The 27,057-nt window shown below is 47.3% G+C and overlaps 1 protein-coding gene and 1 long non-coding RNA gene across 2 annotated transcripts; both read left to right on the top strand.

Moving 5' to 3' along the window:
* The first annotated feature begins 455 nt into the window (after positions 1–455).
* On the top strand, positions 456–8,247 carry LOC144929227 (uncharacterized). Its single transcript, XM_078848287.1, has 6 exons — positions 456–471; positions 1,741–1,826; positions 4,826–5,002; positions 6,666–6,719; positions 7,399–7,569; positions 8,155–8,247. Exons 1-6 carry the CDS (start codon positions 456–458, stop codon positions 8,245–8,247), a joined length of 597 nt encoding a protein of 198 aa, XP_078704413.1.
* A 1,624-nt stretch (positions 8,248–9,871) lies between these two features.
* On the top strand, positions 9,872–13,785 carry LOC140896856 (uncharacterized). The gene is made up of 3 exons (XR_012154626.1): positions 9,872–9,969; positions 11,392–11,455; positions 13,706–13,785. It is a non-coding gene; the product is annotated as an uncharacterized LOC140896856 (long non-coding RNA).
* Positions 13,786–27,057: the final 13,272 nt, after the last annotated feature.

Genomic DNA, 27,057 nt, shown 5'->3' with positions numbered 1-27,057 from the left:
CAAGCGTTCGAAGCTAGTGATGGATTGGGAAAGCTTCCGACCATTCTGCTGTGATGTCACCAATATTCATACATGAATGTTACTTGCTGACCCTTTTCCTAAACACGGCACCAGCCTGGTGGAAAGTAAGAGTAAAGGAGCTTTTGTCAGGGAATACAAGAAGCGTTTCGGGGGGGTGTGGGGCAGGACAGGATCCTCCCCTCTCTACAGTTCAAGGTCTGTCTGCACTGGAGCTGGAAGGCGTAAATTCCAGCGGGAGGAGACTGACCCACGCTGGCTCCCATCCGGCTCACATGCTAAAAATAGAAGCGTAGCCATGGCGGCATGAGCAGCAGAAGGGCTCGCTGCCCCGTGTATGTACCTGTGCTCTCGGACAGGTCTGTATTTGGGGCAGACGGCTCCTTTTGCTGCTCCCACGGCTGCAGCCACGCTGCTATTCCTAACACGCTAGCGTGATGCGAGTTACAGCAGGTATGTCTCCTCCAGCTGGAATTTACACCGAGCTGCAGCGTGCACATGTGCTCCGGGTCTAACTACTCGGCCGCTCCGCTGCAGCTTCTAAGGTCTATCGGGTGTAGTAAAGCTAGAATAGGGGCCTATATGGAGTTCCCCCCTCGCTGTCCTTAATGTTGCCTCGGAGAGGCATTACCGGATCTGAGCGCAGTCTGCACAGCCTTCCCACGTTGTCTGGTGGAGTGGTCATGTCTCTGCTTTGTTCAGGGATGGGTGGGGGGCTGTGTTGGTGGGGGAGGCCGCGTTTTGTCACAAGACTGAATGGAGTCCTTTCCAGTTTGACTGGAGTAGTAATGAGGGCCCAGAGTATCTCGGGAGTCTGTGGAATTCATCCCTTGCAGCAGAACTAGACTCCAGAATCTTCAGCTCACAGTGAGAACAATCCAGTTTCTATCCTTCATATTTGTAGAGAGAACCTTGAACATGTGACCAAGTGTAACCAATACCGTGGTGTCTGCCTGAGTCTACAGCCATCCTGAAACAATCTCTCTGAGAGCTTTGAACAGCCCTGTTCATCTCAGTGGGTGGTTGCCTTAAAGACAATCATCGACAACATATCAAAACCTGAATATGCAGGAAAATCATAAAACAAACTGAATTCAGTAACTACCTAATACATGACACAGGGCCTGCTGTTGTGACTTGACTTCTCAGCCTCACATTTCAGTTTAAGATACACAGGCTTTCACAGCATTATCACAAGCTGCCATAGACTTTTCACTAAACTGCGTCACAATCCAACCTCCTTGCTGCAGAGCTTAGGTCCAGCTTGTGGCAGAGTATGTAAGGGCTTGAAGATAACATGTATTTATATACTGCTTTTTGTCCCAAATTATCGTCTCAGCCTCCCTTGCCTCAGTCATTGACCAGTGTCTTGGCTTGTCTGGTTTTCTGCTTTGTCTAACTTCAATCACATGCTCTTTGGGCATGGAATGCATCTTTACCTGTGTTTGAAAATGACTCTGTGATGCATGTTCTCTCAGTTCTGGGCATGAGAACAAGGTGACTCTCTCTTGGAAGAGGGGGTTCTTGTGTCTCGGTGTCACTGATATCTAATTCTGACAAGTTTATTGGAGATGATGTTCCATTGATTGGAACCAACCTCCTATCTTTAAATTTATCTGGAGTTTTGCTGAAATCCCAGCTCAACATTGTGCATCTTCCATGTGCAGTGATTCTCCTCCATGTTTCTGGTTCATGTTGTAAACTTTTTTCCTTTCCACGCAGGTGTATTCCCATTTGAGAAGGGAAAGCTCTTGTATGTGGCTCAAACTCCAAAAGTAAATAACCGGTTCATTGAAATTCCTGTACAGGTAAGTGTGTAGACTCTAGGTAATGTTTGAGACTGAGATTTCACAACTTTCTTACGCTGGATCAGCCCTGAAACTCTGAAAGGTGTCAGAGCTTTCTTACCTTCTGTGATGTTGGTCAGAGAAATGAGTGACAGAAAAACCTCAGGGTAACTCATCAGCTGTCAGTATAGCCACAGTCTCACATAGGGATCCATTCTGCTGCCCTTATTCATGTCAGTTAGCACTTATTCATCTAGACCCTGATCCTGAAAAGACTTAATAGCCCACCTTAATTGATTAGTCTTGTTAGAGTTGGTATGGCAACCATTTTCTCATGTTCTCTGTGTAAAGATATCTATCTTCCTACTGTATTTTCCACTGCATGCATCCGATGAAGTGGGTTTTAGGCCACGAAAGCTTATGCCCAAATAAATTTGTTCATTTCTAAGGTGCCACAAGGACTCCTCGTTCTTTTCACTTCCTTAACTCCTCCCAGTGCATAAAGCTAAGTGCCTCCATACGTCTTTGCAGGATCAGGGCCCTATGCTTTCCCGCTGTTTTTCTTGAATGAATTATGTGATCTCTAGCAATGGGGCAATTCCCGTGAGTAAGTGCTACTCAGTGAGAGTCAGCAGAGCAGAGTCAGGCTCAATGAGTTTATTACTCAGTGGAATTGAAGAGGCAGGATAAAGATGTGAAATAAAAGACCCACTTAGCGACAGAAGCAAGAGGCTTGTCCTGTTGCGAGGTTCTTGTCACTGGACTATGGTAATGGGCTTCCTTTGTCAGCAATTTTTTTGTTTCCTGATGTCAGCTGGCGTGAAGGGGGCTAAAGACTGAGCAGGAGAAAAAGCGAAGAACAGCCTTGGACCTGCTGAGTGACTTGGTAGCTTCCTGACACCAATACTGTACTAATTATATAAGGATCCAGCGTTGTCACTCTGCATGTCACGCTGAAGCCTGAGAATGCGAGAGTCAGTGTAAACCGACGGAAACCACTGTGCGAGCTTTTTGTTCAGAATGTCACCAGGTTCACTCGTCCCTGGGTTTTGCAGTCTGTAACCATCCAATTTTTAAGTTCTAAGCCATTTTGACTTTACAAATGACACCCATGTGACAGAAAGGCAGGTATCTGTGCCATACCTAGAGACCTAAACCATTGTGGCAGCAGAGATCACTCAATCACTCACACCATCCCCACCCTCACTCTGCAGCTAATTTGTATGCAACAATTTAATTGGTTGTGTGAGGAAACCTGTACAGTGCAGGGTGACTTGGCCCAACTGCCCCGTTCTTACAGCAAGGGCTTTCCGCTCCTCGTTAAGACCCAGCAACCTTCCCCCTCCTCAGCAGAGTCCATCCTCAAATCCACGGCAGCCCAGCAGAGTGAAAGTGAGAGGGTTTCTCTGCAGATAAAGAAACCTAATCGATTCACGGCTCACAGTTATGTAGATAGGAGATAATGCACATTTTGTTAACAGCGAGGATACTTAACCACTGGAACCGGTTCCCAAGGGATGTAGCCGATGCTTCGTCACTTGAAGTCTTTATGTTCAGTTGGGTGTCTTTCTAAGAGATGCTGTAGCTCAACCAAAAGTTATGGGCATCCAGGCAGAAAAACAGTAGGTGAAACGATCCGGCCCTGTGCAATGCAGGAGGTCAGAATAGATTATCACAATGGTCCCTTATGGATTCATAGATTGCAAGGCCAGATGACGTGGTTTAACCAACCATACAGGACTTGGCATGGTCGATGGCCATCTCTCTTGTAACCCACACTTACGCATGGTGACTCTCTGTCCCCCTCTCCTGCCCGGGCCACATAGAGGTGTATGAGTCTGACCTGGGTCTTCGAGTTCAGGCAGTAGAGGCCCATGCTTTTCCATCCCAAGGTCATAGTTTCAATCATAGAATATCAGGGTTGGAAGGGACCCCAGAAGGTCATCTAGTCCAACCCCCTGCTCGAAGCAGCACCAATTCCCAGTTAAATCATCCCAGCCAGGGCTTTGTCAAGCCTGACCTTAAAAACCTCTAAGGAAGGAGATTCTACCACCTCCCTAGGTAACGCATTCCAGTGTTTCACCACCCTCTTAGTGAAAAAGTTTTTCCTAATATCCAATCTAAACCTCCCCCACTGCAACTTGAGACCATTACTCCTCGTTCTGTCATCTGCTACCATTGAGAACAGTCTAGAGCCATCCTCTTTGGAACCCCCTTTCAGGTAGTTGAAAGCAGCTATCAAATCCCCCCTCATTCTTCTCTTCTGCAGGCTAAACAATCCCAGCTCCCTCAGCCTCTCCTCATAAGTCATGTGTTCCAGTCCCCTAATCATTTTTGTTGCCCTTCGCTGGACTCTCTCCAATTTATCCACATCCTTCTTGAAGTGTGGGGCCCAAAACTGGACACAGTACTCCAGATGAGGCCTCACCAATGTCGAATAGAGGGGAACGATCACGTCCCTTGATCTGCTCGCTATGCCCCTACTTATACAATCCCCTCCCCCATACAGTCTGAACTGCAATTTACAGCCGAACTCCCAGGCACACACTTTGCTCTCCTGGAGGGGGGAAGGGGGGGTGTCTCATCCTCCTGCAGTGGCCTCCACTGGCTTATGGTTGTGGAATTTGTACCTCCCTTACTAGCAAAGGTGAATCAGGTTTCTGGCAAGTGATTTTGGATCATAGGGTGGAGGGTGAATCCTCTCGTTCTGCTCTGTATGCCAAGGGCACACCTCCCAAAGGACCCACACTTTGAGGGGCTTTGCTCCTCTCTGCACAGATTTGGTGCCCACACCTGCCACTTCTATTGCTGGAAATTATTCATGTCAGTGCTGAAGGATCGTGACCTGAGGCTACGGAGAGTGTTATATGCACAGGAGGCATGAATCCCTCCCCTCAATACTGCATGAGTAATTTCTTTGTCCCTCATTTTGTGCCTTTGCCAGTTAGAATAATTATTTTAGAGTCACAGTTAAGGGGCTTTTCATTGTGTTAAGTGGCTTTTCTGATCTCTGCTTTCAGATGGAATACCTGGCCGACAATGGGAAGAAGATCCCCATTCCACCCCTTTCGGAGGACTTTGTGATACTGCCAGAAATGAATTATACATCTGAGGCCATAGGAGAGAACGTCATCACTTCTGTCCTCTCCTACACAGTCTTCAAGAAACCTCATTCCTTCTTTTGTACCCCTCAAACGGTGAGCGATGCCGTCACTGGAATGTCAGGGCATTACTGTGGAGTCAGGGTCCTCCACCAAACGCTTCAGCCTCCTGGATCAGCCCGAGAGGCTCCTGATTTTAGGAGTCCTTTCCTAAGCACCTGCTTATCTCCTGTTTTCATTGGCCCAGCAGGGGGAACTTTACAGAAAGACGTGTGTGAGATCATAGCACGCTAGCGTGTGCCTTGCTAGCATATGTCTGTCTGCTGGGGCTGGGAGACTCACTTCATGCTGCAAGTAGACATACCCTTAGAGACCAGGCTAGAGTGCTGGGTGGGATAATGGGTAGAGTGGGACTGCATTGCAGTCACTCTAGCTATAGTGGTGTGGCCACTGCTGGTTCGAGGACGTGCTTGAAGCAGGATCTCTGAATGAAAGGTTTTTGGGGGGTAGAGTATAAAGGGAGTTGGAGAGAACCAGAGGCATGGGGCATAGACAAAGGGGAAAGCCAAGGGAGGGAAGGGGAGGTCAGCCAGGGAGAGGAGGTATGAATGGGAAAATTAAGGGGGGAATTCAAGGGAAGACCAGGGAGGATTAAGTTGGGAGTACAGGCAAGAGGCTGAATATATGCAAACAAGGCAGTGCGGGTTCATTAAATACGCATGTTTTATGCAAATGCTGAAATGGTCTAATCTCCAGCTTTCTAGGCCTGGAGCCGGATCAGGTATGGTGCTGCTTCCGTGAGGTTTGGAGATCTCTGTGCAAAGCTATGTCCTTACTGATGCAGCTGTTTGTTCTTCGTTCACCTGAAACGGGTTGGATTTTGTTAATTAAAAGCCATAGAAAGCCTGGGCTAGGGGGAAGAACCTACAGAATATGGTTAGAATAATAAAAAAAAAAAGCCTATGGAGAAGAGCCAAATAGCACTGAAGACCTTTACTGACTCTGCCAGGTGGGGTTTCCATCCTTGAAACTCAGTGCAATACACAGAGCTTAGTGGGAACAAGGACAGAGATCTGTTCAGCTAAATCCTATGTTCACTTGCTCATACCTCAGCAGGTGTGACTGGGAAAATAGGTTGGTTCCAAATCTCACCCACACTGCCTGTGATGGCAAAGAAGAACCTTCCTGCGAAGTCTGGCAAGATGAGGTCAAACTGTACATGAGCTGCAGTTGATTTAAAATGTCCCCTGGTTCCCTCTAGTTCAAAACAGCTGGTGCTCAAACGCTCTTTGGAGCTGGGTACTCCAGGTTCAGAGGCAGCCCCTGGGGCACAGGAGCCACCAAGTCTTGTCCCCCCAACACCGGTTGTGCCCTCTGCAGCACCTTTACACTTCACCTGTTAAAACCACAAAACAAAAACACCCATTCGCGGGGGCTCCCCCCCCTGAAGGAGGAGGAGGATGAGACCCAGTGCCGGGGAAGGTGCTGCAAAACCTGACGCTTCCAGCTGACTATTAATTTTTGTATGCAATGCTGGGGTAGCTGTGTTGGGCCTAGGATATCAGAGCGAGATGGTGGGGGAGGTGATATATTTTATTGGACTAAGTTTTGTTGGTGAGAGAGACCAGCTATGGAGCTTACGCAGAGCATGACGTGAAGAAGAGCTCCAAGCAGCCTGAAAGCTTGTCTCTCGCCAGCAAACGCTGGTCCAGTGACTGACGTGTTCTCACCCACCTTGTCGCATTCATTTTTGTTTCAGTTTCTTGACACTCTCTCCCTGGAGCTGATCCTCTCTGAACTGATTGTTTCCAAGGTGAGTTCCCCTCAGTCACACACTGATCATTTCTCTGTCGGACCAAATGTCACATTACTTATCCCACTGCACAACAGACCTTGCTGATGGCTGAAGTGTTGATTCCGTGCCGGACCGCATAGGGGCCGTGGCACCTGGGGCCTTGGCTCTTGCTCCCGGTGCTGCTGTTTGGTTTTTTTTGTTCTAGCTGCATGGACTGATGGTCTTGCACCCTCTGAGAAAAAAGCAGCCCCTCCAGAGAGAGGGGAGTATTGTCCTACTGCAGCCTGGGCCCTGACTGCTGAAATGGAAAGCTGCAAGCTCTTGAAGAAAATTGGCTCATCTTTGTTGGAAAGAAACAGCCAGTCGGGAGAGGAGGCAGTGTTTGTTAATAGAAAACGGGGGCGAAGAGGGCGTAAGATTACATGAATCTCCATCCCAGTGAGGTGTTGGGGCTGATGTGACTTCTGAGATCACACAAGCAGGACAGTCAAAATCTGCATTTGCTGGTGTGTCTCTGGGGATTACACAGCATTTACTGCTCCACCTACTGCAGGGGCTCAGAATAGCTCATCATGCCCTTGCTGTCGCCTGTCGTTTCCTTGTCTTTCCTCTCCAAGGTCCACGGGAGGGCCCACATCAATCTTGTTGTGTGTGTTTTTCTGGTTAAATCTAGTCCCTGGCCCCTCTGTCCTTACAGTGCCCAAACTGCACTCCAATCTCTTCTTCACTGCTCATCGTTACCAAACTAGTCAAACCTCTGACGGTCAGTCTGGATGTGAACCTGTGTGCCATGAATCTCACTCTCAGCCTGGAGATAATGGATAAAAAAGGAACCAAGAAACCTGTGCTCCTCATTGCTTTGAAAGCAGTAAGTACTAAGATAGAAAGCTCAGATTTCATCTCAAAGGGTGAAAAATGGAGGAGCTGCTGCCCAGTGGATACTGGCTTTCTGTACGCAGAGGCTGATGGATGGGTTTGGGTTTACAGCAAAATGTCATTCATTCACATAGATGCGTAGGTGCTCTGGGTCTGTGACGCGCGTGATTCTGCAGCTGGAGGAGCAGCATCTTGCTAATAACTGTGAAAGCTGAGCATTGAGCAATGGTTTTCAGTAGACCCCAGCTCTGGTTAAGAAGAGCCTCTGAAGAATGCACTCTGCTCCAGGCCATATTGAATAACCACAGTCCAGCTTCCAGAGCATTGTCCCATCCTTGTGAATGAAATGTTATTGCTTTCCAGCTTTAAACTTCATACACAGTCCCAGGGCAAATCCATCATGCTGCGAGAGCTGAGATTTGAACCCTGCAGTTAGACAGAGTCTGGCTCAGGAGGGGCCAGTATCCCAGGAGGAAATGAGACCTTGTCCGTGGCACTTTGTGCTCGTGGTGTGCGGGTGGACTGAGCTGGGACTCAGCACTTGGCGGAAGCAGCATGTTTCTCGCGGCTCCGTCAGGTCCTGCGGAATCCAAGCTTGTGTGTCATTAAAACAGAGGAGTGTGCCCTTTCCGGCCGCCGACCAGGCCTTCTGAACGTGGGCAGACTGTGACCTGACGCAGAGCTGGTGCCATCTGACTGCATGGTCTGACAGAATCCATGGGGGCCTCTTGGCCCAACCGTTCTGAGAGGAGCTAACTGCCTCCGTGCTGCTCAATAGGGTGTTGACATTGAAGTGCCAGGAAAGCATTTTAAACTATCCCCTCCCTGATCAATGCAGCAGAATTACCCAGCTACCCTGGGAATGTGGGAGTGTCTTGGGTTGTGGGAAAGATCTTGGGCCACTTGATTTTCCCTTTCTGCCCCTTGATGAAAGTAATAACGAGGTGGCAAGAGAAGGCTTTCGCTTACGCTTCTGAGTGTTTGCCTGGTAGCGGTGAATTCACAGTGACCATTGTTGGCAGGAGTGAAAGTAACTTAAAGGACTTACCGGTACTCCGGAGTCCTGAGCAGGAGGGTGTGGCCTCGACCGGAAGAGGTGGCCTTTACATACCCGGGCCCTTTAAATCAGGATTTAAAGGCCCCAGGGCTCCGGCTGCGGCTGGGAGCCCCTGGGCCTTTAAATCACCCCTGGAGCTACCAGCTGCAGAGGCAGCTGGGAGTCCCGGGGCTCAGGGGCAATTTAAAGGGCCCCGGGCTCCGGCTGCTGCTACCACAGCTGAGCTCTGGGCCCTTTAAATCACCGTCGGAGCCCTGCCACTGCTACCCCAGGGGCTCCGGCAGCAGGGCTCTGGTGGCTCTTTAAGGGGCTTGGGGCTCTGGCCGCTGCGGGGAGCCCCAGGGCTCCAGCAGCGGGGGTTGAGGGGTGCTTTAAAGGGCCCAGGGCTCCCCACAGCGGCTGGAGCCCCGGGGTGCTTTAAAGGGCCCAGGGCTCCCCACAGCGGCTGGAGCCCCTCGCCCTTTAAAGCGCGGCTGGAGCCCTGCCGCTGCTACCCCAGGGGCTCCGGCAGCGGGGCTCAGGTGGCTCTTTAAAGGGCCCGGGGCTCCGGCCACTGCGGGGAGCCCAGTGCCGTTTAAAGCACCAGCCTGGGGAAGCCGGTCTGGCCCGGCACGGTGTACGGGCTCTTGCCAGTACACTGTACCGGCTTACTTTCACCTCTGATTGTTGGTTTCCTTTCTCTGAGTAACTTAACCCAAGCAGAGAGGAAGTGTCTCTGCTGTATTCTGCAGCTGATGGTCTGTTCTCAGAGCTCAGGTGCTGACACTCAGATCAGCTGATTTGCTGCCTCGTTTCCTCCTTGCAGAAACTCGGCTTGGTTGCCACTCTTCAGCTGGTTGAAGGGAAGGTTCAATTCACTGCATCCCTGGACAGGTATCAAGTCTTCCAAGTATTTTATCCAGAATGTGTTCATCTTAAACAATAGGTTTCAGAGTAGCAGCCGTGTTAGTCTGTATCCGCAAAAAGAAAAGGAGGACTTGTGGCACCTTAGAGACTAACCCATTTATTTGAGCATAAGCTTTCGTGAGCTACAGCTCACTTCATCGGATATGAAGTGAGCTGTAGCTCACGAAAACTTATGCTCAAATAAATGGGTTAGTCTCTAAGGTGCCACAAGTCCTCCTTTTCTTTTTTCTTAAACAATAGGATCCTGAACAGAAGTGATAGGCAATAAAGAGAGCAATGTGGCTCCCTTACCACCTGGATTTTAGGTTTTTAGATATTTGGGGACCTAAACTATGGGCTAATGATTTTGTGATTGGTAAGTCTGAGCTGGTTTCTTTTTTCCACAGTTTGCATTTCAAGCTTCTTTCCTCAGCCGTGGGCCCCGTCAAGGTAAGTCCTTGCTTGTATTAATGTGTGTGGTATGCTAGGAAGCAGAAACAAACATTTGTTAGAAATCAGGAGCCTGATTCTCCACAGCTCCTTTACATCATTCCAGCAGAATATTGGCCCCCGGGGGAACGCCAGAATACGCAGCGGCTGCTCATAGCTCAGAGATGGGGAGAGCGCTCTATTGTAGTCACCAATATAGGGCATGGGGGAGCAAGGAAGAGGGCACGGCTAGGGTTCTGTGTGCTCCAGTTATTCTCTGCCACCCATGGCCCCAGGGGCCTGTATCTATGGCTCAATGAACACTATGTTCTTACCAAACTTTATTATTGTTGCCTTAAATGAAGATTTTTGTTGGAAGGTGGCGGGGAGTAACCACCCACTGCAGGTTTCTTACATAGTCTTGTACCATTTTATTTTGCTCAGAAGACCCATGTTTTGCTATTCCAGCTACCTAGTGGGGCAGCTTGGCATTTTTGCATCCAGAACAAAAGGCTTTAAATGATTTTATGAAAGCTCTGGAATTTTGAATGGTTGTATCAGTTTTCCTCTGTCTGATGGGAAATAGCACTGCATAAGCGTGCCTGGGCTCTGTGGCTTTGAGGGCAGAAAGTGCCCTCTGGAAGGGAAAGGAAGAGGGATATTGGCCCTGGCTGGGGAGGATGGGCTTTAGAATACTGGACAAGTCATTGCTGCTCCCACGCATCAAACGATTCTTTCTCCTTTGAAAAATGTACGAACCCAGCATGGCTTAGGTCAATGGATCACTGTGTCTTGGCATTTTATACTGCTGCCTGTCACTGTAGCATCTGAGCACCTTTCATGTAAAATTAATAGCAATAGGAAAATCTCTACGGGACTTCCTGGAGTCACTGGCACGTCTTCCTTTTTGGGGTAAAAGACTGTGCTGGGGGTAGGTGTTTTGGGAGGTGTGTGGTTAGAAGAGGGGGATCAATGCTGAGTGTGTCATTCTGCTGTGAGTATCATTCTGGATTAGCTTCATCTCTGGAAACTTATTCCACAAGTGGAACTCCTTGACCCAGGCTCTGTCCCCAGTTCTCACATGCTTTGACCTCAGCTTTGTGATCTCCATTGTCCCAGTGGGGTGCAAATGTCTTTGTGGTTCATAGATGGAAATCTGGTCTGTAACAGAGCTGGGGCTTTGATCCATTAGTTGCTTTGAAGGTTAGGACTGAGGCCTTAAACTGGCATCTGAATCTGATTGGGAGCCAGTCGAGGGACAGGGGCATGGATCTGAAGTGCTCACAGAAGCTTAAATGGATCTGTTAACTGCACTTCTAGAAAACAAATATATTGATGTTCTTCCAGGCCCAGCTGAAATCCAGTTGCTGCGAGATCGTTTGGGTGACATCTGTAGAAGTTTCATGTTGTTGATGTACTTACTAAGTCATCTCTGTGTTTCAGATTGTACGTTTTCATGAGCCCCTGAGAGCTTTCATCCAGAAAATTATACTAAAGGAGATCAACTGTAAGTCTGGTTAGATGTTTTCTTCAGTGATTTCTTGTCTGCCAAGTACGTAGTCTACATCTCTGTGTGCGGCGGTTAAGTGATCACAAATGCCTCATGCATTAATTTGCAAAAGGCTCTCCCTGTCTTCCTAAGGTAGGTAGGCAGGACACATGCTGCTGCCTTCATTAGATGGTGACTGTAAGAAAAGGAGTTATGAAATGGAGACTCTTTGTTTTTTTAAAAAAGGGCATTTATGGGAGTGAAATTCCCTTCTCACTTGCCCACTATCTTGAGAATTCCCTTTGACAGGGCTGTCCGAGAGAGAGAGAGCCCAAAATCACACAGGAAAGCCACTCGAGAAATGTAAAGGCTCCTGCAGTCTGCTTACTGAAATTCCCTCTAAAGCTTTCCTCTCCCAGACAGCTTTCTCCGACCAACAGAAACCCAAGCACTAAACCAGTAACGAAGCTGCGGCATAATGGGCTGCTTACTGCATCTGTACATGAATTCTGGATTCTGTCCCCTCCCCCCTCCATAGGTCCTGCCTTGAGCGTCTCTTTATCATGTCCACTAGTTATGTTTTATCGTTTAGCTGCAAGCTCTTGGGGCAGGGAGTATCACTTATGACGTTTGTACACTGCCTGGCACCTGGGCCTGGTTGTGTCCCTTGGGCGCTTCTGCAGTATAAATATTTAATAATGGGGTGTGTATAGTACCAAACACTGAGGCCCAAATTTTCCAAAGTTCACTTTGGCACATGCCTGATTTCTATTTGTTTAAGACCAGATGCATGCACCAAATCAGGAACACACATGAGTGCCCCTTTAATTTGGGCCTAGAAGCTGGTTCTTCAAATCACGTCTTGATCCGCCTCCTTCTAAGGATGGGTGTGGTTTTTTGTCCTCTAAGCTAGTTTGAGTTTGCAAACTGTATACAAGTTCACTAACTGCCCTGGGAACACCCTGCGGTTATATATCCTGGTACGTTCACTCATTACAAAACCCTAGTTAGAGTGTTCATGATTAGTAGCTTCTCTGATTTTGTGCCTTTGAGAGGCAGCCTTCTTATATGCCTCTGGGCAGTGGATCTCTAGGTGCTTCCAGAGAGCCATAATCCCTGTAGAAACACTGGACCACTGCTCGTCTGTTCCATGTGCTAGGCAGCAGATTGCTTGCTGCCCAGATCTGTAGCAGCAGCAGTGAAGTGGTCCCATAGCAGAGATGCAAAGCCATGTCCCAGATTGCGGGGTTTTGAAGAAAGCCCATGGAAGCAAGTGGAAAAGATGTGCTGGGTTTTCCTTGTGGCTCACTTGTCACATTTAGGTTCCAATCAACCCAGTGTGCAACAGAGGGATGGGCAAAGTCCCCTTGCCTAGTTCAGTACTGGTGGAGATGGGCTAAAGCCACAACCCTGGCACCTGGGTCTGGATGTCAAACAACTGAGGCTGGGGGTTGTTCAGATGCCGTGTTGGGGTCTGACTGGGCCCATTTGCAGAAATGGAGTTCATGTTTCACTGAGAAGCTGTGGAAAAGGGCAGGATGGGAAAAAACGAGAAAATAGGGTGAAAAATTGAGCCCATCAGCGAGGTGGAAAAACTAAATTGAAAAACGCAGGTACAATGTCTAAATACATGTCCTGGCTGGAGGCCACACATCCGCGTTCCCTGGATGGAGGGCACTCAGCTGTACCAGCCTAGCTTCCTTTCTGCCATGGGGTTGGGTTCTTCTCTCCCAAACACAGAGCCGTAGGTATCCTTCAACTAGAATACCAAAATCTCTGACCCACTTTGGTGTTGTGTGGGATAGATTTAAATGACAGGGCAAATGTGGTTGATCTCTGGGCCCCTGATCCTGCGAGCTCTCTCTGCCCACCTGGATCTTCCAGTGAAGCCAGCACAAGGAGACGAGTAGGATGAAGCCCGAATTCACTCTGAGAACCCCATAAGCCCAAAGGAAAATGTGCCAGGTTTTCCAGGAGATTTACCCTGCTCATAGCATGGGCAGTCACCAATCTGATCTGAGTGAGAACCAAGCAAAGGGTGCATTTCTCTTGTCTAACATTATCTATAGCACTGTAAATGCATATGGCTCCTGCAAACCTGAAAGACCTGTTCCATCCACCATAAAGCTTTGCTGATCACTCCCACCCAACAATTATATTGTCTCCCAGTGCTCAATGCTATGATGATTAAACTTGGCAGATACGTGAAATTCTGCATGTGGCTCCTTGCAGGCTGAGAGTGCTGAAAGATGTGTTTGTTTGTTTCAGTTTATCTCCACTTAGGAAAAATCCCAATATTTAAAGCACCAGGATTGAAGCCCAGCATTGCCCATTGCCACCCTTCTAAGGTAAGGCTTCTGAGAGGTGTGAAATCTGTTCTTTCGGCACCATATCACTGCCCCTTGATACTCCTCTGCAGCATCTGCAATAGGGAGGTTTCTTTAAAAAAAATATCAGGTTACAAAAAATGTACACTTGAAGATTTGCAGCTCTCATATCTTTTAGAAAGCCATCTCCTGCCCCTAAGCGATAGCTGGCCCTGGGCATTTTTGCACTGGGAGAATTCCCAAATGATTCCACATGCCAGTCTGGCTCTTATTGTCCACAGAGATATACTACAACATTGTAGCAGCCATATTTTAAAGGGATCTCCACCCAGCCAGCTTTGCATGTACAGTACATTTTACCTGCTGCTTTCTGCATGAAAATGCAAGCGAGAGAGACTTTTCACACCATCTGCTTTGTATGTGAAATCTACCACTTGCATGTGGATCTTGCAGAGAACAGAAAATTGCATGCCTGGAAACCACATCTTGGAAATGCTGATTTTCTGACTGGCCATAACACCCATGAACATGCAGGGTAACCTCGTAGAAGGCATATTAGCTGGTTGTGTCATAATGTAGTCTCACACATAGGCTACTAAATGAGCACCTAATGTGACTTCAAAGGTGCTAGCTTGCATTGATATGGGTGTTAAGAGGACTCTTCAATTGTATTAAGCTAACACAACTGAAAAAATCAACCCCTTTGCCTGAGTAGACATGAGTTGGTGACTGCTGCATTTCCTTTAAAAGCTGCAGTATTAACTACAAACTCAGTTTTGTAAAGTGCTTTGGAATTCCAGGACTGTGAAAGGTGCCTACTTGGTAAAAAGAAAATTTTATTCTCCTTCTTAAAAGTCTGAATAAAAATCACTGAATTCTTAACTCTCTCAAAATGCTTTCTTTCCAATAGTCACATCTGACCCTAATCAGGTTAAATGTTTCCAACTCTCTCACCACATTGCTCTGATACTAAATCCATTACTGTGCAACCCACTTCATGGAACAGCGGGTGAAAGAATCCATCCTTTGGAAGTGAGCTGAGACTTTCTCCTTTGTTGTTCTAGCGCTGTCTTGTGTGCCATAACAAGCTCCATAAAGGGTGATGCACCAGGCGAGTGTGGCCCTGAGGAGAGAGGAAGAAACAGTGGCACAAATGAGGAGGTTTAATTCACGGGGTTTTTTTTTTTTTTTTTTTTTTCTCCAAAATTTTGATTCAAGCTTTTTACTCTGGGGGAAAAATTGCCCCATCTGCTATGGAATTTCAGTTGAAGAACTGCAGTAGATCTGATAGTCTCCTTGTTACTTTACAATACTATTGGATTTGCTATTTTTCAAATCAAATCTGTCTTGAGTGATGAGTTTCAGGGAGGGTTTGGGACATTGTGGTTATTGTTATTGTTACTTTCCTTTGGTTACTGTGCTAATAAATCATTCTCCTTAGCCTGTGTGCCGTGTTCATTTCACCCCACTGCAGGATTCATTGAATCATAGAATATCAGGGTTGGAAGGGACCTCAGGAGGTCATCTAGTCCCACCCCCTGCTCGAAGCAGGACCGATCCCTAATTTTTGCCCCAGATCCCTAAATGGTCCCCTCAAGGATTGAACTCACAACCCTTCGTTTAGCAGGCCAATGCTCAAACCACTGAGCAATCCCTCCCCCCATTTGATAATTCATACTGCTCCCCACCCCCACATAAGATTTGTGTATTAGTAATGTGATGGACTCAGACCAGAAGGATAAAAGAGAGTATTTTTTTTAATGAATAATTAAACTGTTTATTCAGTCATTCTCGCACTTTACAGCTGGAATTCTGGGAACTCAAAAATAACATCTTCGCCAGTGAGCTTCTTGTAGACACCTGAAAATGTTTCCACCTTGTGTTCAACATTATTCTGTTCTGCTTTGTCCAAATGGACCTTTATGAATCTGCTGCCGTCTAGTTTCACGCGGATTCTCTTGCCCACAATTTCTCTAGGGAAGATCAGATCTTCGAGAATGGCATCGTGCACGGCTCCTGGGACGCTTTTGCTTGTAGTGAAAGGCAGGTATATCAGCCTCAAAATGAGCAGTTCCCTATTCCCTGGATAGCCAAACAAAGGCTACTCCAGGCCAATCAAGACACCTGATGCCAATTAACCACTTGAGGTCGTTAGGCTAATGTCGGCACCTGAGCCCAATTAACTGGCAAAGGGTCAGTAGGGCTGTTAGGCTAATAGAGACAGCTGGGATCAATTAAAGTCTCACACTGCTTAAAAGCTCTCCTTTCTGGCTCTCTGGGGAGAGCCCAGGTGAAAGGAGCTAGAGGAGAGGAAGCCTTGCTGAATCCTGAGGTAAGGGCGAAGCTGGGAAAAGGGGACCATGGGGAAGTGGCCCAGGGAAACAAAGCAGCGTCAGTGGTGAAGGGAAAGCCGCCAACAGCTACTTCCCTGGGCCGGAACCTGGAGTAGAGGTTGGGCCTGGGTTCTCCCCCTCCCGCCATACTCTGCAGAGATCCCCTTGAGAGGGGAAGCAGGACTCAATCCATGCAGGAGGCTGAACTGCGCCCACTGAGCTCTACTGAGCAACAGAGACTGCAAGGTATTCCCCCTTCCCATCTCTCATACTGGCCTGTGATGAAAGTAACTCAAGAGGCTGTGATGCTTACTGCTACAGCGAGAAAGGGAGGTCACATTGGGGTCTTATTGAGTGTCTGAGGCCACTGAATCTGCCTAGAAGCACGGGACCCACCAATACAGGCTTGGAACTTTGTCACACAATTAATTCCATCTGCTGGCCTTTGTTGTCCAGTACATATAGGTTGTACATATATACACACACGACATTAATAGTTATGTGCATGTATTAATATTTGATTTGTGTGTGTGTGTGTGTTGGATGATCATGCTAAATTGTATTATTCTTATTCTTGCTCGCTTATGCTAAGGCATATGTCCCACAATGCTCTGGGACAAGTGTGGTTTAGCACTTGGCTTAGGCAAATACACGAACTATCCAAAGCTAGATGGACAAATGTTCTAAACAAAGGAGCAATGCAGCACAAGGAAATCATGGAAGCTGTATGAATGCTTTGCATTAGGGAGTATCTTCATGCACCGTAACATTTGGAATTTAATATTCAAAACGAAAGATGGGAAAGTACAGGAGGCATAGAAACAAAGCTGGCTAGTTACGCTGAAACTTGGTGTGTGAGCAGTGCTCTGAAGCTTGTGAACATCACTCTGTAAAAGTTTGCTGTTCTAAGGAGGCATTTGGGTGAACTGAACCTTCTGGGTGAACTGAAAATGCTGCCAGAGACTTTGCTTCTGGGAAGGATTGGTGAGGTATTAACTCTTTCCTGTACAGTACTGCCTTGTCTTTAGACAATACATTTGGTTGAGCTTCATTATCTTGTCTCTTGAACATTCTTAATATTGAACCTCAGGCATAGTCAATTAGTTGGCTGCTATACCTTTTAATCAGTATCCTCATGGAAACCAGATGTTAGAAATGAAAAGTTCTGGTAGGTCATCTGATCTATTGCTTCCTGGATTACGCTTTCTAGTGCTTTGTCCAATCTAGTCTGAAAGGTAATCTGCAAAGGAGGAGGAAAAGAGAGTTGGGCCTTTTATTGCTTCCTTATGACATACTTAAAAAAAAACAATTTGAAAATGTTTTTCTGCTTGTTCTTTTCCTTGGACATAACAGGGTCACTTCTCGTTTGAGAACTTCTTGGAGGATTCAGGAAGTATGTAGTGGGAGTTCTCTTAATTGAAGGGGTGGGAGAGGTGGGATCCAAAATGTTTTACTTAAATAGTTATTAACCAATACTTACAATTTTAAATAATCTGGAAAAAAAATCATTGCCCTCTCAGTTAATCAGATTTCACTTCTTTATTACTTGAGTCATGCACAGTGTCTTCCAGGGTAGAGAAGCCACCTCCCTTGGAAGCTGTTCCATACCCTAAAGTGACCTCATGGTGAGGAACTCTTCTCGTTCAAAGAAAAAACATTACACTGAGCCAGAGTGTGTCCCCCTCAGTCCTTCCTCAGACAAAGCCCCCCGTTGAAACACCTCTGGACTTCAATGACAACTTTTCCTCTCTCGGAACATCAGGGTTTTCCTGTTTTTATAGGAGGGCAAATTCTACCTGTCTGTAAACATCAGAGTGGTCTAGAATTCACAGAACAGTCGTTGGCTGTTACAGCCGTTCATGTGGCAGGAAATGGTCTGACGGTAAAAACATCCTCACTTCTGCCCAGAGCAAGTCCCAGGTTCACTCTAGCATCTTAGAAGTAAAACAAACATTTGCCTCCACTCACAAGGAAAAGTTTTCGGACTGGAGCCCCCCCTTTTTACTGGCTTTTCCTGGTCTGGTTGTGCTGCGACTGCATCGCGGACATTTGTATGACAATCTCCCACCCCTGCATAGCACCAGATCAGCTCCCCTGTGGCAGCAAAGATTGCAATGCTGGGGTGGATGGGCTGCTGCTGGCCCCTTCCCCATGTCCTCTAGACCTGCTGAATTGGTCTCAGGCTGTCGGGTTGCGCTAAACAAACAGCGATAAACAGACTAAAAAACGATTCAATATGGGTATAAAGTAGAGCTGTTCGACCATTTCCATTGATATACAGGCAGTGTTGTAGCTGCATCGGTCCCAGGAGGTTAGAGACAAGATGGGTGTGGGAATATCTTCCATAGGATCAACTTCTGTTGGTGAGAAAGACCAAGCTCCTGAAGAGACGAGCTCTGTGTAGCTCAAACCCGTGACTCTCTCGTGGACAGAAGTTGGCCCAGTAAAAGATATTGCCTCCCCCACCTTGTTGCTCTAATTTTCCATTGAAACACTTTTCCAGCAGTAAATGGTTTCCTGATGAAATGGAAACTTTCATTAAAAAAATCCACTTCAATAAAATTCAGGTTTTAGCTGAAAACTCCCAAACTGATTTTTGGAAAAGTCTCAGAAAAAGAAATGTTCATGGAGTGTGTGTGTGTGTGTGTGTGTGTGTGTGTGTGTGTATAATTCCTGAGCCGCTCTGGTATAAAACACAAGTCTGCAACCTTCCGGGGCACTAGTTCTTGTAATGTACATACTTCACTTCATGGGATCGAAGGCATATAATTGCATGGATCAGAACCTCTTCAGATGGTGATAAAGGGCTAAGGTAAAACCCAGCCTCCATGAGGGAAAATCCCGGCTTGTGTGCTCATGCTGTTGGTCACATATGGCAGCTACACTGCTGCCTTCCAAGGAGCCAGCGGTCGCCCTTCACCTCTGATGACGTGTCTGAGATATTGACAGTTCAACGTGCACACAGTTTAAATTGCACCGGTGGTGAAAATGCATCCTAACCCTAATCTCACCAGAGCTCTGTCAAGCGGGGCTGTGTGCGTCCCTACACCTGAGCTGGAAAATACTCTGGTTCTGTAGGGCTGGGGCAGTCTGCTGTTTGGGGTGGCTTGGAGGATCTAATAGGGCAGGAGCTGTGAACTATCCTGGACAGCAGCAATGTCATCAAATTTGGCAAAGAAAGAGCCAAGATTCCCACTTCTTCCACTATTCTGTTCGCCGGGTGCGCTGTACGAACTCATAGCAGTTGTTTTATTTTCCAGTGCAGCCTGCTACAGAGGAAACCTGCACCCCTGTGCTCGCTCAGGGAGAACCGTATCTTTGTTCGTTCTTGTTTTGGTCTCTTCTGTGTCGTTCAGACAGAAGCATGGGGCTGCTTTTTGTGTATGACGTGAGATAGTGGTTGTGAGATGCAGCACGCCCAGGGTGCAGAGAGCACAGTAACAGGAGCGAATGGGAGTGTTCAGACGATGGGTAGCGGGTGTATCCGACAGCTGGGAGTGTGAGCATAAGGGAGACAAGCCCCACGTGGTCTCGAGCCCACCTGAAGGTGTAATACGGGAGGTGCTGGGGCTAAGCCAGGCGGTATTTGCAATGGAAGCTCTAGTAATGCAGTTAGGTCAGCTTGGGTTAGATGAGCCACTGCGTGACAGTAAATTGGCTGAACAGAATCCTATTGTGTGCTAAGGAACTTGGGTGTTGGACTCTAGAAAGCCGTGATACTCAGAGTCCCAGCCATCTGCATGTTAGGGAGCTGATTTGGACCTGGGTGTGTATCGCCTGAAGACCTGGGTGTCTATCACCTGCATCTTGTAAAAGTGGCCACTGCATGCTTAGGGACAAGCAGGAGTCTTCATTAGGCTGCCATGGCACGTGTAGGTATCAGACTAGGAAGAGCCTGGGGCTTCTTTCCCTTTCCCTGTGCAGACTTTGTTGAGCTTCCCTGGGTTTCTCTTACCATCTGAACTGGGCAAGATCTGGTGACAGGAACCCAGCTCAAACTGGCGTAGAACAGACCTATGTGGCAACTGAGTTTGCTGTTTCACAGGAAATTCTGCAATGTAAAACTCCTTCTTTAATTCCGAACCACACAGAAAGAAAAACAAGAAATTTGCAATGAAATGAAACCCCTCCTCCAACGTTTTGGGATTTAAATGTTACCTTTACATGAAAACACTTTTTGTTCTGATTTCACCCTTTTAAAACAGATCTTACTGTTTTTATACATAAAACAATGACTTTCATTTTGAAAGTTATTTTTCAATGAAAATGTTTGAAAAATGTTGACATGGGACATTTTGATATTATCAAAACACTCCATTTTGTTTTTTCTAAATGAAATTTTGGTCCAATTGACACTTTTAAAATACTTTTTGTGTCTTAAATTTGGCATTTTTGGCATCTTAAATGGGAAGAGCTGTAAGAGTCGCTGAGTTTCCCTGCCTCTCTGTGGAAAGCACGGTCGTTTCGGAAAGGCAGGGAGAAGATTTTCAGCAGTTGAAGTTACAGGGGGATTTGGGGCCAGGCAGAAGACACTAATTTACCCCAGTTAGAGAATTTGTACAGTGATTTACGATGCTGAGTTTAATAGCCTTGCTCCTAACTTGGTAACTGGAAAATATCCAGTGTGGATGCGCTGGCCGTCTATAGTGTAAAAGAGGTGCTTGAAGTTTTGTAAAATGAAGCATCCGAGCGTATGTCATAAGAACCTTCTCCTCTTCCTCCAGGAGCAGAGCGGAGAATGTGGAGGTGAAGCTGAGCCTGCACAACGTGTGTTGGGCAACGATCTCGCTCTGGATCTATTCTGCCTTTAGATATGTGCGTGCAGCTTCCATTGACTTCTAGGACTTGCAGATGTCTGAGGTGAGACGTTGCTCTGGGGCTCTGCATTCCCTGATACCTGCTCATTAAGAGCCTGCTTTTCTTTGGCCAACAGAGGCTTGTGTAAGGTCCTTAGGAGGCATCCTACAGCCAGAAGGCAACTGCTCCTGTCCTCAGTCTGCTGAGCTGCAGAGCCTTGCACTGGAGACCCAAGCCTGTTGCATAACAGTCCCAACCCTATCCTCGTATGTAAACTTAAAACCTATTCTAGAAGTTCTTTAAGGTTTTAAGGGCTCCAATAATTATCCAGGGAGTGTGTAACCCCTTCCCCTCCCCCCCCCCGACTCATGGGATTTGTCCTTCTCAGGGGATATTTGGGTTTGTAGCACATCTTGTATTTTTCTCATTCTTAGGCAAGTTTCAGGTATAGAAGGCCTGCCCGTTCCACGCTGGGGGAGACAGAGGGGAAGGAGAACACGGACACAGTGGCCAGATACAGAGAACTCTCCCACTGAGCAAAAAAAACCCGACCCCGGTAAAACAAGGGGCCACATCCTTAGCTAGTGTGAATCAGGGAAGCTTCACAGAAGTCGGTGGAGCTATGGGCATTTCCATTGCGGTTCTGTCTCAATAGTCACTAAATCTTCCCGCAGAGCTCGCGGCTGATACCTTTCTACTGCCAGGGCAGGAAATGTAGCTTTGATGAGAGATGCACAGAGGTGCGGCAAGCCCTCCTCTGGCGTAAGTTGTCATTGCTCAGTGGAGGACCTGTGGAGGCTCTGCCCTATGAGTGCGGGGGGAGGGAAGGCATGTGAGTGTACACGTACGTAGTCTAGTTTTATAACATGATTTAAAAAAAAATTCAGATACAAAGCTCTAATATGCACCCACCGCTTCTCCCTTACTGTCGAGGTTCATTGCTGTAGCTTCGCTTTGCCGGGTCTGTTGCCCCTAGTTGATGCTCAGGTGGAGCTACAGCTCATTCCCCCCAGCCCAGCGCTCTGGACAGTGTGGATTTCTCCACTTTCCATCTCTGCATTTCCTCAGACTTGCCGGTTGCGCTATGGGGGGGGAGGTCTGGCTCCCCAGCTCCACACGGATGTTGACTGATTTCTTTCAGCAGCTATCAGAAGGGAAGATGTTCAAGTTTCTGGGCATTGGCCTCTTCTGTGGCCTGCTGATCCCATCTCAGCGAATGGACGCAGGGGCCTTCTCTGCTGTCCTGGGGCATGTCAGAACGGTAAGTAGACCCCTTGGACTGCCTGCATGCTGCTGACTGAGTGTGAACTCAGGTCTCTTCCTTTGAACCTTGAAAGCCCTTTTGTGCTTTGTAGCATTCTTACAAGGTTCATGCACTTGGCAACATTCAGGGCACACCCGGAGTGTTGTGTAGGAGCAGTGCACACCCGGCTCCTCTCAAGGGCATGAACCTTGGAATCCCTCCCAGATGACATGAACTGTGGGAAGCCTCCCAGGACTGGGCTCAAGGCCCGAGAGCAAGGAATGTAGTAGATAGAAATTGGTAAATAAGAATGTTAAACAAAGCCAGTGTATTCCTTTTATCTGTTGGAGAATGTAATGCGCGGGGGGAGAGAAAGAATAAAGGAGCGGGTGGAAAGCTGACAGGAGCAGCCCGTCGGCAGACCAGCCTGCTTGCTTGCTTAAAGCTTTGTGCTGTCTTGTATTTGGGCCACAACAGTGCTTTAATTGTAACTACTTTTCATCACTCTGGCCTCTGCCCTGCAGTGATCCGTCTCAACGGAGACTCGCTTGGCTTGTTGGGTTCTGACAGATGGGCTTGCGGAAGTTTTCTTTCCCAGTTATCGCAAGGATGCTGGGCACAGGCTTTTCCAAAATCGTGGGCCGACTATTCAACTCCCAAGCCTAGTGAAAAGAGAAGGTCCCTGTTTTAGCTCAGCAAGCGCTAGAGGGTTGTCCATGTTCTCAGATTGCAGGAGTATCATGAAAAGACTGGTGCGTAGACTCTGGCGTGAACTGCAATAAGAGATGGGTCTAAATCCAGGCCAGAATGACCTGAAACACACCGCCCAGTTTGGGTGTCTGTATGGAAGGGCTCAATAGCAGTATGTGTAATTAACCCGGTGTGTAGTTTTAACACGTTTGTTTCTCCAGCTCATCCAACTTTGCATTGGGAGTGATTGACATCTCCGTGGAGATGAATACCCATGTCAGGGTCAGACTGGTTAGTTATTCAGTGGGTTCATCAAACGCTGTGTTGAAGAATGCTGGTGTTTGGTTGGTGCCATACACATCGAGTTCCAGTCAGGGTGTGTATCAGTGATTTCCCCCGGCAACCTGCCTTAATTAGTATGGCTCAGTGCACTGTTTAATCTTTACTGTAAATACCAAACTTTCTAACTCCTATCATTTTGTACCTAGAATTTCCATACGTGGCACTGCTGTGCCAACATAGTTTAGATGACTTATTTACTACTTGTACGTGGCCTTGGAGGCATACAGGATTTTCATCATGAAAGTTCTTAAAACCCAAATCATCTCTCACCTACACCAGTATAAATCCAAAATAACTGATTGCAGTAACTGGAGTTATTTTGGATTTACACCAGTGTGTAACTCAAAGCAGAGTTTGACCCAGTAACTATGGTAACTTAGTTTATTCCACAGATTCTATGAAATGGCCACAGTAGCAGATTTCCTCATGAACCAAAAAGACCTTGACAAATTAGAGAAATGGCTTGAAATCAGCAAGAAGAAAGTCAATAAAACCAAGTGTGAAGTACTTCACTTAGCAGGGAAAAATTGAATGCACAACTCCCAAATGGGGAGGAACTGGCTAGGTGATCGCGCTGCTGAAAACGATCTAGGGGTTACAGTGGTTCACAAACTGAATATGGGTCAACACTGTGATGTAGTTGTGGGAAAAGCTAGTGTCATTCTGGGATGTGTTAATGGGGGTCGTATGTAAGACGTAGGAGGTAATTGTCCCCCTCTACTTGGCACTGGGGAGGCCTCAGCTGGAGAACTGTGTCTGGTTCTAGGCACCGCACTTCAGGTAAGATGTGGATAAACTGGAGAGTGTCCAGAGGAGAGCAACAGAAATGATTAAATGGTTTAGAAAGCCTGACCTAAGAGGAAAAGTTTAAAAAACTGCACTTATTTAGCCTTGAGAAAAGATAACAGAAGGGGGATCTGATAAGTCTTCCAATCCGTTATGGGCCATTCTAAAGAGGACAGTGACGAATTGTTCTCCACGTCCACTGAAGGCAGGACAAGAAGTAATGGGCTTAATCTGCAGCAAGGGAGATTTAGGTTAGATATTGGGAAAAATTTTCTAACTTGAAAGGTCGTGAAGCTCTGGAACAGGTTTCTGAGGGAGGGTGTGGAATCCCAACAGCTGGAGGCTAGGGTCTGATTAGTCAGGGCCAGATCACTCCCTTCGCTGCCGGATCTCCGAACTCGATGAGTTTCAAGTTGCAGGGTTTATGATCTGTGGTCCTCTCAGCGAGGAGGGAGAGGTAGCAGCCATGGAGAAGAGGCAGGGTGTGAGGCTTTTTAGGCTCTGCATGGCTGGGGCTCTGAGGAAAATCTCAGGCCCCATCTATGTGTCTGCTGACAGCTCGGGGCTGTGGGAAGCAAGCAGTTGCTGGCTCCACTCCCTCCATTGTCAGCATTGACCCCACTCTGCCAGTACTGCTGTTTGCCTTTGCTTCGTGCTGAGTAAGGGCTGGGAGCGTGCGGCCCAGATTTCTGCTCTCTCTGATAAGCGGCAGGCGACAAGCCTAGGAGCCAACAACTAATTGTTGGTGCTGAAAGGTTAAATCAAACGTTGGCACTAATGCGGCCTCTGGATTTTCCAGGCAATCAGCATCTCTGCAGCCTGCAGACTTCTCAGCGGATCAGCACTGCGTGCTGGGCCAGGGCATTTTTCCATACTCTGCACCATGGAAGGTTTCCTCCCTTGATCTACAAGCTATTCTAGAAAATCTGATCCTTTCACGATAACTCTCATTTTAGCACGAGGAGGCCGAAGGCTGGATGCTGTATTGGAGGAGCTGTAAACAGACACAGTAGGTGAATTGGATCAGAGTTGGATACCAGTACAACTTAGCTAGTCTGTTCTTTGGGCCCTGCCTGTAATTTTGTAACCTTTAGTCCACAAAAGGAATCTGAGCAGGAGCAAATGAGCACCATCACTGGGGTGTCTGAGCTGCTGCTTGTGCGCCCTGAAGTGGCCAGTGCTCCCCGGGATGGGAATACCGAGGAACGTTTCAGAACCACAAGCAGGAGTGCGGGCTGTCAGGTGCAGTTGTGGTGCCTGTTGCTCAGCAATAGCTTTTGCTGCCTTGTTTTGGTCATCTTGCAGCACCCTCCCGGGAACGATGCTGTCCTTGGTGGCCAGTGCGCTCACAGCGATGCTGCTGAGTCTGCAGGCAGCTCTGAGCAGTTGCTTGCTTAGCAGGAGACAGATCCTGGGAAATGAGCTCCTCTTCCCTTGCATGCAGCCTGTCTGCCTCCAGAGATGTGACCGAGGAAAACCATTTAACAGTTTGTTAGCTCATCTTAATATTCCAATAGTGCAAACAGTATCAAGTACCTAAAAAATAGCTTTATGCAGACACTTGAATATACATAAGCCAAAGAAGAATGTTTTACCCCTAAGCTCTGTCTGCAGAGCTCCCAAATAACATTTTCCTGCTGTGTCCTTCTATAGCACAAGTTATTTGAAGCCAGTTCTGACTATTCCGACAGAACATTTTCAGCACAACACCAGCAGAGTCAATTGGCTGGAACCAATTGGTTTGTTGTGAAGTTGCAGCCCCACCTCCCAGCTCAGTCAGAAAAATCCAATTGTTTCATTGCATGATCTGGATTCCAAACCTGACGCACACGTTCTCTGATGTGATTATGCCCCGCTGCCAGGCAGCAATCGGTTATTTGGCTGAGGTTTTTATCTTGTGTGTATTGATTTGCAGATGTGTTCTGTGGTTAATAATGTCCTTAACCTTGCCGTTGTGCAGCTGATGGGAACTGCGAACGGTGAGTGCGGTGGATGGGGCTAGCTTTGATGTAGGAATCGCAACAGTGGGCTTCCTGGTTATTTTTATTGCACATTTTGTAACCTTAACATTGCGTGGACTTTGATTTTCTCTGCATTTGTGTTTTTAGATTATAGTAGATGGAGACCTGGTCCCTGGACGTAGTGCCTGAGAGTCTCTCCAAATACTCTGATTGAAGGAGCTACTACCCCATCTGAACGCGCTGTGCTGCTTTTAAAGCCTAGCTTTTTCTCTTACATAAACTGATCTGAATCTAGGCAACACCTTCCCTGTAGAAACCCCGCAAGGCCGCATTCAGCATTCATGCTCTCACCGGGATCCCTGCCTTGTGGGATGCTTTAGCTCCTGTAGGTTTCTCTGCTCTGCCCAGCTAGGATGTGTCCCCTTTCCAGACCCAGCTCTGGAAGTCCCATAACCACCAGCAGGAAGATCTCTCAGCGCTCCTACAGCTTTGTGAAGTAGATTTCAGTGTGGTGAGAAGGGGAAGGCAGAATTGCAGCATGAGGCTGTGTCTGTTTCAGCTGCTATCGGCTTACTATACCCATTTGATCAATCCCCCATCTCACTCTACACCCACATCTACACCCATTTGGTCAATGCCGTAATGATCTCTTTCTATTCCTGCGCAGCACTGGTCCCTTGGAACGATCCAATACCGGCTGGAAAGCCTTCCCGTCATTTCTCCCTAGTCCACTGGGCTGAATTTAAAAGTAAGTCTTGTCTTGGGTGACAGGTTTCAGAAGCTGTGATACTTAATAAGCCTGATTAGAGCTAGGCACACTATTCATCAGAAACAAGTGAATTCATCAGAATCTCGGTGAATCTGGGTATTTTTTCCCCTGTTCACAAAACTATCCATGAACTCATGAGGATTTTCCCCAACTCGTTCACTAATTTCAACTGTCTGTCAAGCCATTTGTCTGAACAAAATTGCCCCTGTGGATTATCTGTGGTCTGAAGGCTGTGGTTATTTGGTATGAGTGATTGGACACCTACATTGTGTGGGTTTACGTCCGGTTCTCGGTTGGGTAATTGAAACTTTGTAAATAGGAAAATAAGGAATGACAGGTAGGGTGGGATTTTCCAAAGCACCCAGGTGACTT

Source organism: Lepidochelys kempii, chromosome 13, assembly GCF_965140285.1.
Source record: "Lepidochelys kempii isolate rLepKem1 chromosome 13, rLepKem1.hap1, whole genome shotgun sequence".
NCBI lineage: Eukaryota > Metazoa > Chordata > Testudines > Cheloniidae > Lepidochelys > Lepidochelys kempii.
This window is presented reverse-complemented; position numbering and strand designations above follow the sequence as displayed.

Excerpts from the sequence above, each read along its gene's own strand:
- LOC144929227 (XM_078848287.1), top strand. Across the intron at positions 1,827-4,825 it reads TCATTGAAATTCCTGTACAG|ATGGAATACCTGGCCGACAA; the intron begins GTAAGTGTGTAG and ends CTCTGCTTTCAG. Across the intron at positions 5,003-6,665 it reads TCTTTTGTACCCCTCAAACG|TTTCTTGACACTCTCTCCCT; the intron begins GTGAGCGATGCC and ends TTTTTGTTTCAG.